The sequence below is a fragment of the Bos indicus genome, chromosome 22 (assembly GCF_029378745.1).
Source record: "Bos indicus isolate NIAB-ARS_2022 breed Sahiwal x Tharparkar chromosome 22, NIAB-ARS_B.indTharparkar_mat_pri_1.0, whole genome shotgun sequence".
Lineage (NCBI taxonomy): Eukaryota > Metazoa > Chordata > Mammalia > Artiodactyla > Bovidae > Bos > Bos indicus.
The window spans coordinates 18,870,596-18,889,562 of NC_091781.1; the positions used below are offsets into that span (position 1 = coordinate 18,870,596).

The 18,967-nt window shown below is 41.1% G+C and overlaps 1 protein-coding gene across 6 annotated transcripts in view; it reads right to left on the minus strand.

Annotated features, from left to right (window-relative positions):
* The window catches only part of GRM7 (glutamate metabotropic receptor 7), a 935,735-nt gene that overhangs the window by 347,185 nt on the left and 569,583 nt on the right, over window positions 1-18,967 (minus strand). For all 6 annotated transcript variants that reach the window (XR_011562970.1, XM_070776295.1, XM_070776293.1 and 3 more), the window contains exon 5: window positions 3,891-4,031. Coding sequence is in view for 5 of the 6 variants with exons in the window: in XM_070776295.1 (XP_070632396.1) it covers window positions 3,891-4,031 (141 nt within the window). In the remaining variant the exon portion in view is untranslated. The remainder of the gene's footprint in view (window positions 1-3,890; window positions 4,032-18,967) is intronic.

Consider the following 18,967-nt stretch of genomic DNA (forward strand, 5'->3'; position numbering starts at 1 on the left):
TGCCTCACATCACCCCATATCCTTAAGTGCACCAATGGCACTTAAGTGGATGGCACTCCCATCCACTCTTTTCTTTAATTAAAACAATTTCTCAATGCAAGAATTCTCATTAATGCATTTATTATGTCATTTCTCTCCATGTTTTCTTTCCCTGTGATCTAGCAAATCTCAGTCTGTCCTTTCCCCCATTTTTCCAAGTTCCAAAGTGTCAGGATTTTTGAAACAGTATTTTGGGGATACTTTCAAAGAAAATACAAGTTTAGTTGAATTTGGGCAAAGAAAGTATAAGAAATAATAACAAGCACAGACCAGCCATGTTCTTATAGCCAATAATGGGAAGAACGAAAGACACACTGATAGTGGTAACATCTACCTTCACGTAGGATGGCAGCTGCTACTGCAAGGGAAGTGGGAGGTAAGAAAACAGAAGATATTTACATAATTTGGGGTCACAGGTAATTTAGCAGATGTGATCATGGACTCTTCGCATGGAGGAAGCATGATATGAGAACACAAACACTGCTGTTTCTATTTCTGAAAGTAGTGGTTTGGATAATGAGCTTGCATGTTTTTATAAACTTAAACTCTCGATAATCAGCACTAAAATATGACTGCAGACAAAACAGTCTGGTTAGAGTATCTATACAGACTGGAGATGGGCCTGAGAATGATCCTAATGGCCATTAGAGCATTCAGTCCCCCTTTCAGACTCTACAAAACATCAAATGTCAGAAAGAGCCAGAAAACTGTCATCAATCATTTGGATACTTCCAGCACATTTGGATGTCCCCTGTCATAGAGACAAATTATCCACATGTCAAACTAATTTTTCGGTTTCCACTTGAAAGCTTTGTGTCACCCAGGTCTAGTCAACATTGAATTAATTTTTTTTCTCCCCAACCCCCTACAACGTAATAAGGATCCTATTACTGACAACACTGCTGTTATACACTATGGTCTAGAGAATGTGGTTAATCTGATATTCTAGGTAACTGAGTCACACATCCAGTTGTGTATTGTACAGATTTTTCAAATCATTATTGTAACTCATGTCTCTTTATATCTTATCTCCCCTTCTTCAAATGCATACATACACACACACATTCTTCACATGCATACATACACACACACACACACAAACAACACTCCTTGAAGTAAAGGTCTAAATTTCAGCATCCTCACACCATTCATGGTATTTTAGTACTGTGCTCAATATACATTCAGATCAGATCAGTTGCTCAGTCGTGTATGACTCTTTGTGACCCCATGAATCGCAGCACGCCAGGCCTCCCTGTCCATCACCAACTTCCGGAGTTACTCAGACTCACGTCCATCGAGTTGGTGATGCCATCCAGCTATCTCATCCTCTATCGTCCCCTTCTCCTCCTGCCCCCAATCCCTCCCAGCATCAGAGTCTTTTCCAATGAGTCAACTCTTTGCATGAGGTGGCCAAAGTACTGGAGTTTCAGCTTTAGCATCATTCCTTCCAAAGAAATCCCAGGGCTGATCTCCTTCAGAATGGACTGGTTGGATCTCCTTGCAGTCCAAGGGACTCTCAAGAGTCTTCTCCAACACCACAGTTCAAAAGCATCAATTCTTCGGCGCTCAGCCTTCTTCACAGTCCAACTCTCACATCCATACATGACCACAGGAAAAACCATAGTCTTGACTAGACAGACCTTTGTTGGCAAAGTAATGTCTCTGCTTTTGAATATGCTATCTAGGTTGGTTATAACTTGCCTTCCAAGGAGTAAGCGTCTTTTAATTTCATGGCTGCAGTCACCATCTGCAGTGATTTTGGAGCCCAAAAAAATCAAGTCTGACACCGTTTCCACTGTTTCCCCATCTATTTCCCATGAAGTGGTGGGACCAGATGCCATGATCTTCATTTTCTGAATGTTGAGCTTTAAGCCAACTTTTTCACTCTCCACTTTCACTTTCATCAAGAGGCTTTTGAGTTCTTCTTCACTTTCTGCCATAAGGGTGGTGTCATCTGCATATCTGAGGTTATTGATATTTCTCCTGGCAATCTTGATTCCAGCTTGTGTTTCTTCCAGTCCAGCGTTTCTCATGATGTACTCTGCATATAAGTTAAATAAACAGGGTGACAATATACAGCCTTGACGAATTCCTTTTCCTATTTGGAACCAGTCTGTTGTTCCATGTCCAGTTCTAACTGTTGCTTCCTGACCTGCATACAAATTTCTCAAGAGGCAGGTCAGGTGGTCTGGTATTCCCATCTCTTTCAGAATTTTCCACAGTTTATTGTGATCCACACAGTCAAAGGCTTTGGCACAGTCAATAAAGCAGAAATAGATGTTTTTCTGGAACTCTCTTGCTTTTTCCGTGATCCAGCAGATGTTGGCAATTTGATCTCTGGTTCCTCTGCCTTTTCTAAAACCAGCTTGAACATCAGGAAGTTCACGGTTCACGTATTGCTGAAGCCTGCTTTGGAGAATTTTGAGCATTACTTTACTAGCGTGTGAGATGTTTGCTGAATGGGTGAATCTATAATATCTGGATGGCCAATATTCAAAGACCTACATTGCAGAGAAAGACTCCTCATGAGTATATACAATATGAAGGTCTCTTTCTTGATCATACTAAAGACATTTCAGTGTTTGTGCTACCTCAAGGTCATCTTTGCAAATGTTGAAACCCACTTAAGCATAAAATTGGTGAATGTTATGTAATACAGGGCTAGGTGGTAAGACGGCAGGATAGGCTACACCCTGGTGCAAGATCTCCCCCGATTTCCAGTATCCGAAGGATAAAGACCCAAATCCACACATGTCCCATCACAGCTTATTCCTTTGTCCATATCTTTATACATCCAGCTTTGACTCACACATGCATCCTATTCTCTTTAGAGCATGTTTTTCTGCTTTTCAAGTCCTCTGAGGCATCATCATTTTTCCTGCTATGAGCCCTGTGCCATGCTCTTCCTCTCTCAGAAACTCTCCAGCCTGTTCTTCTCCATTCCTAACCAGCCAGTGTCTACTCATCTTTTGAGAAAGCTTCTACCTTTAAGATGAGTAAAATTCCTTGATTATATGCCCATACACTCTCAGAATATTTATTACAGTATATAATTATGTATTCATAGAAAGGTCACTGGAATAATGTAGATTTCCCCCCCTACTTTCTCTAGCAGCATGAAAGCATGGTTTACTTACTTGGTTTACTCCCCATTGGATCAGGAGGACCTGGCACAGTGATGAGTAGAAAGGAGTCACTCAATACGTATTTATGAATGAATCCATGAATAAATATGTGATTCTGCTTTCTGATTATGGACTACACATAAATAAATGGTAAACACTTGTGCTTCTTATTTAGAATACTTATATAAGGTTATATATGAGGCTTAGTATCTTAAAGCATATTTTAAATAGCAGGTAACTCAATTTGGACATTATGAAAATCCACTGAAATCCTCATTACTCTGACCCCAACATACACTTTGTTTCCTTCATCAAAGATGTTATTTTAGCATTTTTAGTCATGTCTCTGCTGACCATTCATTCTGATGCTAAAATGGAATTGGTAAGAGATTTAAACCTCTGTGAAAATGACTTTATACTCCTGGCTACAACATGAACTAATATTTATCAGCAAAAGCATTCAAGGCAACATGACCCCTTTTGAATTCAAAGAATCAATGAAAATGTCAATTATCACTAGATGGACAGGCCGAAAAGAATACATTCTTGTCCGTAGTGTTTTTGTCCTGCAAGACTCATGCTCCTGTTCCATTTTCTGAATAATCTAGTAAGATTCAATTTACTTTTTCAATTTGTCTCCAGCCAAGCTTCCTTCTGTCAGCTCTACAGAAATTTCAATGCTGGCCACGTAGAGTAACAGGAGAAGGACAACGAGAATGAGATTACCTGTGCATTTGCGATCTGTGTCTTCTTTCTTTGACCCACTAATCGTCAGCTTGCAGTTGAAGTTTTCCTCCCAGTATTCTGCAAACCACACATTTCTTCGATTGTTTTCAAGAGTGCGGGATGTAAAATAGGCATCGAACCCTAAACAGAGTTAAATGAAAAGGTCATTGCTTGCGGGGCACTGCTGGAACATTTGGAAATAAAAATACCAATAATAGTTTTTCTTTGTTTTAGTGGACTGGATGCTTGCTCTTTTGTGTCAATCAAAAAAAAAAAAAAAGAATAAGAAAAAGGTAAAAAATTCTAATGCCAACACACGTGGCTAAATCTTTACTTCATTCTGTCAGGCAGATGCGTGGCGGACAAATGACATTTCACAGTGAAATCTGAGTTACAGATCTTAGCGATAATATGACGACCACAGCATCCCTTGTGCCTCTTGGGAACTAGACCAGGGACAAAGCATCTTTATCATCACTGAGATAATAAGTGATCATTCCCGTACTTACTATGGACCAGACTCTGCTTGACGTAGGTTCTTTCTTTCATTCACTGAGAAATGAAAGGTTGTTCTTTCTTAACAACCTGTGTGCCAGCTGCTACCACTTCCATTATGCCAGGGAAAAAACAGAGCCTTAGAAGAAATAGGGCTTTCCCTGGTGGCTCAGATGGTGAAGAATCTACCTGTAATAGACTAGGGATTCAATCCCTGGGTTGCTAAGATCTCCTGGAGGAGGGAATGGGAACCCACTCCAGTATTCTTGCCTGGAGAAGCCCATGGACAGAGGAGCCTGGCAGGCTATAGTGCATGGAGTCACAAAGAGTCAAACGTGACTTAGCAACTTAATATAGTCATATGAGAAGAAACAGCACCATGCCTAAGGTCAATCATTATGCCATATTCTGCACCCCTAATCATGTAAGTTATGACCTGTGATTATCATTCTAAGAACCTTCCTGCATTTAGTAAAGATCCATTATGGAACTGACTTTCCACTCAAAAAGTAAGTTTATGTAGAGATCATAGGTAAACTGACCCTAACATGAGTGTAAAGCTGTTTATGAAGAGCATTAGATGAACAGACTTGAGAGTATAAGTTCCTAGGAAATCTTTAGCTACCTCTTTAGTATGGTTCAGCCTTAAATGATCCAATGGTCCTTCAAGAATCAAATTGGACTCAGAATCAGAAGAGCGGGCATTTAATCCCAACTCCACAAATCTCAGTAAGTCATGGAAACATGAACAAGTACAGGCTGGAGTGGTCTTATTTCCCTTTCATTTACTTGTAGAATGAAAACCGCACTACCTGTTTCCCTCACAGCATCTATTTTCTAGCCATGGCAAGACTTTGGAAACTCACTGGTTTTAAGATCAAGAACCACAGAAGGTGGATTTATTTTCACATTAATTAAATCATTCAAAGTTAAACTTATTTAAAGCCCTAAGGAAAGGGGGGGGGGGTCCCAACTAAATTTCACAAGAGGAGCACATTGATTTAATTTTATCCACACTATCTTCCTGGCTTAATACACAGTAACCCTACTATAAGTGGAAAACTTGAAATAAGTAAATGAGACAAAGAAACAGCAAAGAAAAAAGGAGACTGCATAATATTTTAGGGAAAATAAAAAGAATAGTCTACATCTCTTGCTTATTTTCTAGGGTGTTGTCAGAACACAATCCTTGACCCAGTATCTAGTCTTTCTATGCTCCTGACTTCATTGATTTGATGTAATCAAGCTATAGCGTCTGATCTCAGCCTGATCTTGGTACTGACAGACTCGTGAGTCTGCTGGAAGTCACCTCCTGCCTCACTGTTCTCCCATAACCCTGAGACCAAATGACTGTTCAGTAAAATGACAATTCCTACATAAAAGGAATCTCTGTGGAAAACACAGGTGAGTCCCCAAAAGTTTCCAGGAATACTGCACATACACCCTTGGTCATGTAAATACACACATCCACTCACACAGGTGACTAAACTTTCATTTCTCTTTCCATCTTTGCCCCTCCATCTGAGAGAGGGGAGCAACAGTGGCCCTGGGGGCCCCACAGACCATACTTCCTAAGCTCCATGCCCTGTGACATCCCCTCTTATGGAGGTGGCTTTTTTGTTCATGCACCATTGGCATGATGCAAATAGTCTGGAAAACCCTTTCCTCACTGCGACCCTTCCTTGTGAGAGTCTCCTGCTTGGAATCCAGCTACCAGGCTCTAACAGGAATGCCTGGGGGATAGGAAACCATGTGCAAAGAGAAGAGCCCAGCCAGACCCCAACCCTCTCAGCCAGGCCTCTCTGGAACCTTGCACCCCTGCTGCTGACGGCAGCAGAACCACTCGGCCGAGACCATCCCCGGCTGCAGAACTGGGGTGACTCGTCTTCTCAATCACTGATAGTTGAGGTGGTTTATTTCTGCAGCCACAGACAAAGTGAAATGCTCCTGCCTAGGCACAGCACCCTGAGCCCTGAACAACACACCCTTAAGGAAGACACAGCCTCAAAAGAACACACATAGAAATAAACTCCCTGGCCACATGCCACAGGTCTGAGCCTCAAACCAGACTCAGAAGAGCAGCTTCTAAAATGGCTCAAAACATTGCATCCATACCTACATTCCCCAGCTCAGAAGAAAACATCTTCAGAGGATCCTCATCACTGAAAAAGTCCACCACTTCAAAACACCTCTCTCTTCAGCCTGTTATCTGCTGGAAATGCAAAGACATGCTGGGTCAGGAAGGACCAAGAGGCAGCTAGTGAACACGCTGGCGAGCGTGAGAAAGCAGCAGGTTCCTCCCTCTAGAACCAACGATTCCCAGAAAGCCTGCACTCTAACAGAGAAAGGACAAGTAGCAGGCTTCCCTCGTCACAACTGCCATCCTTTCCTCACACACCAAGTTCACTCTCAGTTTCTTTCTCACAGCAGGGACTCACCTGTAGGCTGAATTTGGCTTTCATGCCCCCCCCCAGGAATGAGTGACCAACTTTGCTGGGCATTTCATAAGATGCGGAGGCTCTGGGTGAAACCAGAGAGGCTGTGATTTTAACAAGCCCCAGGTGCTGTGCATGAAGCTCGGGTTTTGAGAAGCAGGGCTTCTCCAATCCTGGGTTTTTAACAAGCTCCAGGTGTTGCTCTTGTTGCCCAGATTGTGAGAAGCAGGGCTCGAGAGAAACTCTGGAGTCTCCACAGCTGGGATTCAAGTGGGTTCAGCCCAATTTGTTAACTCTCAGCGTTGTTACCTTCTCAACCTTGAATGTTTGCCCTGGTTCAGATGCCAGAGTCTTCATTTTGCAGTTGAGACTTCTGCTTCGCACCATACCTTGCTCAGCATGGCAGGAGCCATGCTTTGCCTCCTGTGGCCTGCAGATGGCTGGGGGGAGGTGGAGGGTGCTGGGTGGCCTATGAGTGAATTTTCCTACTGTCTTTGCTCCATTGTTGCCTGGAGCTCCTTTGCAGCCTCAAAGACTGTGTTCCTCACCCATGTCTCCAGTTAATGCCCTGGACTCCCCACCTCAGGAATTTTCATCCTGGTTCAATGTTTTAATGATTCTAAGAAGCTAACCTGAAATAGCCTTGTGCCTTTGAAATGGAGCAGGACCCTACGGTTCTTCTCACCGCATGTCATCTGCCTGCTTTTGCCTGTAGAAGAACTTTACCCAAAGATTAAGCTTAATCAGAGAAGTGAGAAAATGCAGAAGGAAAGGAAAAGAGTCAAGCAGGACAAAATAACAATAGTTTAGGCATTAAACAAAGTCAAGAGCCTTTAGTTCCTCCTTAAGTGTTACAGATAATATTCTGAGCCATGTCCTGTGAGCTGTCTTATAGATACTGAAACCCCCACCATGTGGAAGAAGTTAATTAGATGATAACCAGAGTGTAGCCATGACATACGCTGCCACAATTCTGAGAACTGGCCTCAACAAAGTGGGATCACATTGACCCTGGAACTAAAGGTTAACTGTACTCAAAACAGCTGAGATGACACTATCAGACCATGGCATGATCAACTTGCAGATGACTGTCAGAGCTGACTGTGCTGTTTCTGCATGTAGCCCCTCCTCTGCCTGTGCACCCCTGAAAGTCCCCTTTAAACGCTCTTGCCCACTGATTGTCAGTGGAGGAGCTGACCTTTGGACACAAATCTACCCTTGGCCCTGGTTGCTGGCCTCTGAAATAAAGCAAACTTTTCTTTTCACGAGTTGCACCTCTTTATTGGCTTTTGAGTGGCAAGCAGCCAGACCCCAATTTTGGTCACATGTTAATTACCTTTTCTGAAGGCCCATCGCCTTCAAGGAAAACTCAGAGCCCCTAGCCAGGTACCAACCTAGCATAAACTGGCTTTTGGATGGTTTTCTAGAGACTGCAACTGCTAACCCATAGGAGACCTGCTACGGATCTGTGGGTCTTCACAATCTACTATGTGTCAAGCACTCAGCACTGTGCCTGCTCCAGTAAAATACGAACTGTTCTTTAGTAAACACACTCATCCATTAAACATTTATGGAGCAGCTACCCTGTGACAGGTACTCTACTCTGTACTCACAGACCTTGGGATTAAAACATACATGGCCCTTCATGAGATTAAGAGCCAGTCTGATGGAGAAGATAGACTTAACAAGCACCATTTAAATAAATATAAAATTACAACTATGATGGCTTCTATGAAAGAAGGGTACATGATGTTTGGGGAGCACAGAGACAGAACTGTGTTAGGGAGTCAGAGAGGGCTTCCTGGAGAGAGTAGATACGTAGGTAGAAAAAAAAAAAAAAGGAAAACCAGGGAGCAGATAAGAGCAGAGATAGGACATTCATTCACATGGAATAGCTATGCCTTAGGAATATCCCCTTCATGGATCACTGCCTTGTCGTGGCAAAGGGCTTGTGTAACTCAATGAAGTTATGAGTCATGCTGTGTAGGGCCACCCAAGACAGACGGGTCATAGTGGAGAGTTCTGACAAAACATGATTCACTGGAGGAGGGAATGGCAAACCACTCCAGTATCTTAAACATGAGAACTCAATGAACTGTATAAAAAGGTAAAAAGATCTAACACTGAAAGATGAGCCCCCTAGATTGGAAGGTGTCCAATAAGCTACTGAAAAGAGTGGAGGAGAGTTACCAATAGCTCCAAAATGAAGTGGCTGGGCTAAAGCGGAAGCAATGTTCAATTGTGGATGTGTCTGGTCATGAAAGTAAAATCCGATGCTGTAAAAACAATATTGCATAGGAACCTGGAATTCTAGGTCCATGAATCAAGGTAAATTGGGTGTGGTCAAGCAGGAGATGGCGAAAGTAAATAATTGACACCTTAGGAATCAGTGAACTAAAATGGATGGAAAATAGTGAATTTAATTCATTATGTCTACTACTGTGGGCAAGAATCCCATAGAAGGAATGGAGTAGCCCTTATAATCAAAAAAAGTGTCTGAAATGCAGTACTTGGGTGCAACCTTAAAAACGACAGAATGATCTCAGTTCATTTCCAAGGCAAACCATTCAATACCACAGTAATCCAAGTCTATGGCCCAACCACCAATGCCAAAGAAGCTGAAGGTGATGAGTTCTATGAATACCTAGAAGGCTTCCTAGAACTAGCATCAAAAAACTATATTCTATTCATCATAGGAGATTGGAATGCAGAGGCAGGAAGTTAAGATACCTGGGGTAACAGGCAAGTTTGGTCCTGGAGTACAAGATGAAGCAGGGTAAAGGCTAACAGATTTCTGCCAAGAGAATGCCCTGGTCATTGCAAACATTCTCTCCCAACAACACAAGAGACAACTTTACACATGGATATCACTAAACGGTCAATACCGAAATCTGATTGACTACATTCTTTGTTGCTGATGATGTAGCAATACAGTCAGTAAAAATAAGACCTGGGGTTGACTGTGGCTCAGATCATCAGCCTCAGCAAGATTCAGGCTTAAACTAAAGAAACTGGGGAAGACCACTAAACCAGTCAAGTACGACTTAAATCAAATTCCCTATGAATATACAGTGGAGGCGACAAATAGATTCAAGGGGTTAGATCTAGTAAACAGAGTGCCTGAAGAAATATAGACAGAGGTCCATAATACTGTGCAGGGAGCAGCAAACAAAACCATCCCAAAGAAAAAGAAAAGGAAGAAGACAAAGTGGTTGTCTGGGGAGGGTTTACAAATAGCTGAGGAAAGAAGAGAAGCACAAAGAAAAGATGAAAGGGGAAGGTACATCCAACTAAATGCAGAGTTCCAGAGAACAGCAACGAAAGACAAGAAGGCCTTCTTCAATGAACAATGCAAAGAAATAGAGGAAAAGAACAGAAAGAGTACGACTAGAGATCTTGTCAAGAAAATTGGAAATATCAAAGGAACATTTTATCCAATGACGGGCACAATAAAGGACAGAAATAGTAAAGACCTAAATGAAGCAGAAGAGATCAAGAAGAGATGAAAAGAATACACAGAAGAACTGTATAAAAAAAGATCTTAATGATCTGGATAACCATGACGATGTAGTCTTTCACTTAAAGCCAGATACATTCTGGAGTGTGAAGTCAAGTAGGCCTTAGAAAGCAGTGCTGCCAATAAAGCTAGTAGAGGTGATGGGACCCTAAGTTATGATACTATTAAAGTGTTTCACTGAATATGTCAGCATATTTGGAAAACCCAGAAGTGACCACTGGACTGGAAAAGGTCAATCCCCATCCCAATTTCCAAGAAGGGAAATACTAAAGAATGTTCAAACCACCAGACAATTTCACTCATCCCCAATGCTAGCAAGGTTATGCTCAAAATTCAGCAAGCTAGGCTTCAGCATTACATGGACTGAGAATTTCCAGATGTTTAAGCTGGGTTTAGAAAAGGCAGAGGAACCTGAGATCAAATTGCCAACATTCACTGGATCACAGAGAAAGCGAGGGAATTCCAGAAAAATATCTACCTCTGTTTCATTGACTATGCTAAACCCTTTGACTGTGTGGCTCATAATAAACTAGAGAAAATTCTTAGAGAGATGTGAATACCAGACCATATTACCCGTCTATTGAGAAACCTGTATTCGGGTCAAGAAGCAACAATTAGAATCTTGCATGGAAAAACTGACTGGTTCAGGACTGAGAAAGGAGCACAACAAGGTTGTTTATTGTTACCCTGTTTATTTAATTTATACACAGCACATCCTGCAAAATGCTAGACTGGATGAATTACAAGCTGGAATCAAGATCACCAGGAGAAATATCAACAACCTCAGACATGCGTATGATACCACTCTAATGGCAGAAAGTGAAGAGGAAATAATGAGTCTCTTGATGAGGGTGAAGGAGGAGAGTAAAAAAGCCAGCTTAAAACGCAATATTAAAAAATACACACACAAACAAAAACTAAAATCATGGCATTTTGTCCCATCACTTCAAGGCAAGTAGTAGGGGAAAAGATGGAAGTAGGGACATATTTCCTCTTCTTGGGCTCTAAAATCACTGCAGATGGTGACTGTAGCCATGAAATTAGAAGATCATTGATTCTTGGCAGGAAAGAAGTGTTTTAAACAGCAAATACATCACTTTGCTGACAAAAGGTCCATATAGTCAAGGCTCTGGTCTCTCCAGGAGTCATGTACAGATGTGAGAGCTGGATCATAAAGAAGGCAGAGCATTGAAGAATTCATGCTTTTGAGCTGTGGTGCGGAGAAGACTCTTGAGAGTCCTGTGGACAGCAAAGAGATCCAACCAGTCCATATAAAAGAAATCAACCATGAATACTCTTTGGAAGGACTGATGCTGAAGCTCCAATACTTTGGCCACCTGATGCAAAGAAAACTTGACTCATTGAAAAAGACCCTGATGCTGGGAAAGACTGAAGACAGAAGAAGAAGAGGGTGACAGAGGTTGAGATGGTTGGATGGCATCACAGATTCAATGGATATGAACTTGGGAAAACTCCAGGAGATGGTGAGGGACAAGAAAGCCTGGCGTGTTGCAGTCCATGGGGTTTCAAAGAGTCAGACACAACTTGGTGGCTGAACAACAACAATAGGAATATCAAAGTCACTGTCACATTACACAACACCCAGGACAGCTGGCCTCAAAATCAACACATATAAATGGACCATCTTCCATGTATATGCTATCTAGTATTGCTACTAAATTCTAATAAACCAAGGCATAAATGTTTATCTAATGAATAAATATATGAATAAGTCTCCCAAGTAGTTGTTAAAAATCCTGATGTCACACAGATTTATATTTGTTTATATAGAAAGTTGTACCAATAGTTATAATTAGAAAAATAATAAGTATTATATATATATTTTTATTAAGTGTCACATAAATCCTAGAAACTAGGTACTAAATTTAGGTTATTTATACTTTAGAGATAGAAACTAAGGCTCAGAGAGGAATTTGGGGTCCAAGTCTGGCTAATTCCAGACCCTGGTGTTTCTTCTCATGTAGAGCAGTGAATCACTATTCATTATATGAATGAATTATATGAATCATGAATTATATGAATCACTATTCATGTAATTGGGTAGGTCTCACAATCACCCTGATGCTGGGAAAGACTGAACACAAAGAAAGAGGCAGCAGTGGTTGAGATGGTTAGACAGCATCACCAACTCAACGGGCAAAAATATGAGCAAACTGTGGGAGATAGTTGGGCTTCCCAGGTGGCACAGTGGGGAAACATTGGCCTGCCAAAATAGGAGATGCAAGTTTGATCCCTGGGTCAGGAAGATCCCCTGGAGGAGGAAATGGCAACCCACTCCAATACTCTTGACTGGAGAAGCCCATGGACAGAAGACTGGCAGTCTACAGTCCATGGGGTAGCAAGAGTCTGACTGACTCAGCAACTAAACAATAACAACAACAACTGGAGAGCTGATAACACAGAGGTCAGGCTCAATGAAGGTCAGATTTGGTCTTTATTTTATTTTTACCCCCTCAAGTTCATCACAGATCACTAAATTCACTGCAGAATTCCATGGACAGAGGAGCCTGACAGGTTACAGTCCATGGGGTCACAAAGAGTCAGACACAACTGAGCGACTAACCACTTTCACACTTCATTACAATTACTACAGTCTCGCAATTTAACTTATATTTTTATTTGTTTATTTTTATCCTTTTTGCCATTGTGGAAGTATAATTGATTTGTGATGCTGTGCTAATTTCTGCTGTAGTGCAAAATGACTCAGTTCAGTCACTCAGTCATGTCTGACTATTTGCAACGCCATGGACTGTAGCTTTGCTGTCCATCAACAACTCCTGGAGCCTACTCAAACTCATGCCCATCGTGTCAGTGATGCCATTCAACCATCTCATCCTCTGTCATCCCCTTCTCCTCCCGCCTTCAATATTCCCCAGCATCAGGGTCTTTTCCAATGAGTCGGTTCTTCATATCAGATGACCAAAGTATTGGAGATTCAGCTATAGCATCAGTCCTGCCAATGAACATTCAGGACTGATGTCCTTTAGGATAGACTAGTTGGATCTCCTTGCAGTCCAAGGGACTCTCAAGAGTCTTCTCCAACACCACAGTCCCAAAACATCAATTCTGTGCTCAGCTTTCTTTATAGTCCAACTCTCACATCCATACATGACTACTGGAAAAACCATAGCTTTGACTAGACGGACCTTTGTTGGTAAAGTAATGTCTCAGCTAAATAAGCTGTCTAGGTTGGTCATAGCTTTTGTTCCAAGGAGGAAGCGTCTTTTAATTTCATGGCTGCAGTCACCATCTGCAGTGATTTTGGAGTCCAAGAAAATAAAGTCTGTCACTGTTTCCATTGTTCCCCCATCTATTTGCCATTAAGTGATGGGGCTGGATGCCACAATCTTAGTTTTTTGAGTAATGAGTTTTAAGCCAGCTTTTTCACTCTACTCTTTCACTTTCATCAATAGGCTCTTTAGTTCTTCTTTGCTTTCTGCCATAAGGGAGGTGTCATCTGCATACGTAAAGTTATTGATATTTCTCCCTGCAATCTTGATTCCAGCTTGTGCTTCATCCAGCCTGGAGTTCTGCATGATGTACTCTGCATATAAGTTAAATAAGCAGGGTGACAAGCCTTGGCCTACTCCTTTCCCATTTTTGAAAATGATTCTGTGGAACTTATATACACTTTTTATATTATATTCCTATTTTTTTAAAGAACAGACTACTTAAGTGTAGTTACCATAGTCACCAAGGAGCAACAGAGATTCAGGAATTGAAGCAGAAATTAGAATAATTATAATCTAATAATATATGCATATTGATGTGTATCTGTGTGAATAACAGTCAACTGATATTTTCTTCTCATTTTCTGAAAGCTCAGAAGAAAAGTGATCTGTACAGATATCCCTTTATTATTAGTTAAATTACCAGAATTTTAAAAGACTATGATTTCAGTTCACAGAAAACACAGTAAAAATTATATTCAGGAAGAAAGGTCATCTTTTATGTGGAGTTGATGAAATGTTTTATATTAAATTCTTCTTTTGTTAGACAGACAATTTTAATTTCAGAAATTAAATCTGCAGGTGATGCCAAAGCAAATATCCCATTGGGTACGTGGTGAACAATATTCCTATAATCCTGGAAGTAAACTAAGATCAGCATAGACATAATGAGCAAGGTTTTAGCTAGTATTACAAAACTATCTTTGTTCTTTTAACAGGGGTGCTGCCCTTAAACTCCTGAAATTTGCAGTCAAGACAAGAATGTGCAAATCAATAGACACATAATTCATCCCAGGCAGTATGTTTGGGAGGTGACCTTTCCAGCTGAGAAGGAAGAAAGCTCTCACAAATGTGTAGATGAAAGGAAAACTATCAGAGTGTCAAGAGGGGGTCAGAGGACACAGCTGCCAGCTCAGCCAGGGTGAAGCTGAGCTTGTCAGGTACTAATGGAGCTTCATGAGGCATCAGAAACTGACCAGTAGCCTTGATCACTGGCTTATCCACACAGCTCATGAACTGCAGGGTAGAATATTCATGTTTAGTCTACTTGGCAGGGAGGACCCAAAGCTTCCTATGCAGGAACCTGTAAACAAGAGGTGCTTAGCTTTTCCTGGTCTGCCTCTGACACAGGAAGGGCATGGTCATGATTCAGAAACACCTTTCCTAGCACATCATAGGGACACAACACTAAGACAAGAATGAATTGGCAAATAAAAAGAAGAGGAGAAAAGACAGATGGAGACAGAAAGAGAGAGAGGAGAGGGAGGAGACAAAGAAAGAAAAGTGAGCAAGTAGAAGCAAGGACAGGAAGTAGAGGATGGAGGTGGGAAGGGATGATGGAGACATTGACAAAGAAAAACAGCAGGGAACTCACATTCTCTCCTTCTGAGAGGATCAATCAGAATGATATATTCTGAAAACAAGTATTTGTTTTATACCTTCTTCTATTTCTATAACCCATTGCGCATTGTGCATAGGTATGCTATCTCTCAGCACTGTCCTACTCTTTGCAACCCTGTGGATTGTAGCCCGCCAGGCTCCTCTGTCCATGGGATTCTCCAGACAAGAACACTGGAGTGGGTAGCCATTCCCTTCTCCAGGGGATCTTCCCAACCCAGGGATCAAACCTGCTTCTCCTTTATCTCTTGCTTTGGCAGGTGGATTCTTTACCTCTGAGCCACCAGGGGTTACATAATTCACTGTAGTATGTTAAACTGTGGACCCCAAAAGATATGCCCACTTCTTAACCTCCTGAACTTGTGAGTATGACCTTATAGGGAAAGCATTTGGATAGTGTCTACCTAACAAGAAGTTATACTACAAATGGAGTTAAGACTCTCGAGTTGAGGTCATCCTGGATTATCTGTGTTGGCCCTGAAACCCATGACAAGTATCCTCAACAGAGACACACAGAGCAGACACCCACAGAGAGAAGGGCCATGGAGAAGACTGTGTGGGGATGGAGACAGAGACCGAAGTGATGCAGATACTGAAGTTATGCAGAGACTGAAGTGATGTGGCCACAAGTCAAGCAATGCTTGGAGCCACCAGAAGCTGGAAAGGCAAGAAAAGATCGTCTTCCAGAGCCTTCAGAGGAGGATTTGACCCTGTCAACACCTTAATTTTGGACATTTAGCCTCCAGAACTGTAATAGAATTAATTTCTCTTATTTTAACCAACAAGTTTGTGGTCACTTGTTTTGGCAACCCCAGGAAATGAATACAACCATTTGTTGCTTTTCCCTTACCCAGTCATGTCTGACTCTTCACAAACCCATGGACTGCAGCATGGAAGGCCTCCCTGTCCCTCACCATCTCCCAGAGTTTGGCCAAATTCATGTCTTTTGCATCAGTGATGCCATCCAGTCATCTCATCCTCTGACTCCCTCTTCTCCTTCTTTCCTCAATCTCTCCCAGAATCAGGGACTTTTCCAATGAGTCAGCTGTTCACATCAAATGACCAAAATACTGAAGCTTCAACTTCAGTATCAGTCCTTCCAGCGAGTATTCAGGGTTGATTTCCCTCAAGATTGACTGGTTTGATCTCCTTGCTGTCCAAGGGACTCTCAGGAGTCTTCTCCACCACCACAGGTTGAAGGCATTGATTCTTTGGTGTTCTGCCTTCTTTATGGTCCAGCTCTCATATGGTCATATATGGTCATATGTGAACACTAGAAAGATCATAGCCTTGACTATATGGACCTTTGTCGTCAGAATACAACCATAACAAGTCAAAAATCCCATCTATCATTCCTTCCAACTTTTCTCTCATCTGAATGACATCATTTGTTTCCCAAATATGATACACTGAGGGCTTGTGGAATATATTTAACTTGTAGACATGTCCTTTCTATTTTGCCTCAGAGTATTTTTAAAGCCAACTAGAGAATCAGGAGAGTTATTTTTAAGTCCAGATTTCTAGCTTTCCTTGAAAAGACAGTCTGGGAACACAGATCCCATTCCTACAGTGGCAGCTGTCAGCAAGTAGTGAAGAACATCTATACCTTCAGGTGGCCTGAGCTTTTCAGCTTACAGTATCTGTTCCCCCATCATTACCACCTCTGATAGTGTCTACCTGAGTCTCTTTTATCATCAGTAGGATGGGTGTGGTTTGGTAGACACTGAGCTTTCCACCACCAAGAAAAGCATCTCTCTCTAACACACATTGGCTGAAACTTCAGCAATATACAAACTCCACTGAAATTAGAAACATTATCTCAACAAATTGAAAAATAAAAACCATATGATTATCTCAATAGATGCAGAGAAAGCCTTTGACAAAATTCAACACCCATTTATGATAAAAACTCTCCAGAAAGCAGGAATAGAAGGAACATACCTCAACATAATAAAAGCTATATATGACAAACCCACAGGAAACATTATCCTTAATGGTGAAAAATTGAAAGCATTTCCTCTAAAGTCAGGAACAAGACAAGGGTGCCCACTTTCACCATTACTATTCAACATAGTTTTGGAAATTTTGGCCACAGCAATCAGAGCAGAAAAAGAAATAAAAGGAATCCAAACTGGAAAAGAAGAAGTAAAACTCTCACTGTTTGCAGATGACATGATCCTCTACATAGAAAACCCTAAAGACTCCACCAGAAAACTACTAGAACTAATCAATGATTATAGTAAAGTTTCAGGATATAAAATCAACACACAGAAATCCCTTGCATTCCTATACACTAATAATGAGAAAACAGAAAGAGAAATTAAGGAAACAATTCCATTCACAATTGCAACGGAAAGAATAAAATACTTAGGAATATATCTACCTAAAGAAACTAAAGACCTATATATAGAAAACTATAAAACACTGGTGAAAGAAATCAAAGAGGACACTAATAGATGGAGAAATATACCATGTTCATGGATTGGAAGAATCAATATAGTGAAAATGAGTATACTACCCAAAGCAATTTATAGATTCAATGCAATTCCTATCAAGCTACCAATGGTATTCTTCACAGAGCTAGAACAAATAATTTCACAATTTGTATGGAAATACAAAAAACCTCAAATAGCCAAAGCAATCTTGAGAAAGAAGAATGGAACTGGAGGAAGCAACCTGCTCTACTACAAAGCCACAGTCATCAAGACAGTATGGTACTGGCACAAAGACAGAAATATAGATCAATGGAACAAAATAGAAAGCCCAGAGATAAATCCACGCACATATGGACACCTTATCTTTGATAAAGGAGGCAAGAATATACAATGGATTAAAGACAATCTCTTTAACAAGTGGTGCTGGGAAAACTGGTCAACCACTTGTAAAAGAATGAAACTAGAGCACTTTCTAACACCATACACAAAAATAAACTCAGAATGGATTAAAGATCTAAACATAAGACCAGAAACTATAAAACTCCTAGAGGAGAACATAGGCAAAACACTCTCCGACATACATCACAGCAGGATCCCCTATGACCCACCTCCCAGAATATTGGAAATAAAAGCAAAAATAAACAAATGGGACCTAATTAAACTTAAAAGCTTCTGCACAACAAAGGAAACTATAATCAAGGGGAAAAGACAGCCTTCAGAATGGGAGAAAATAATAGCAAATGAAGCAACTGACAAACAACTAATCTCAAAAATATACAAGCAACTCCTACAGCTCAATTCCAGAAAAATAAATGACCCAATCAAAATATGGGCCAAAGAACTAAACAGACATTTCTCCAAAGAAGACATATAGATGGCTAACAAACATATGAAAAGATGCTCAACATCACTCATTATCAGAGAAATGCAAATCAAAACCACTATGAGGTACCATTTCACGCCAGTCAGAATGGCTGCGATCCAAAAGTCTACAAGCAATAAATGCTGGAGAGGGTATGGAGAAAAGGGAACCCTCTTACACTGTTGGTGGGAATGCAAACTAGTACAGCCACTATGGAGAACAGTGTGGAGATTCCTTAAAAAACTGGAAATAAAACTGCCTTATGATCCAGCAATCCCACTGCTGGGCATACACACTGAGGAAACCAGAATTGAAAGAGACACGTGTACCCAGTGTTCATCGTAGCACTGTTTATAATAGCCAGGACATGGAAGCAACCTAGATGTCCATCAACAGATGAATGGATAAGAAAGCAGTGGTACATATACACAATGGAGTATTACTCAGCCATTAAAAAGAATACAT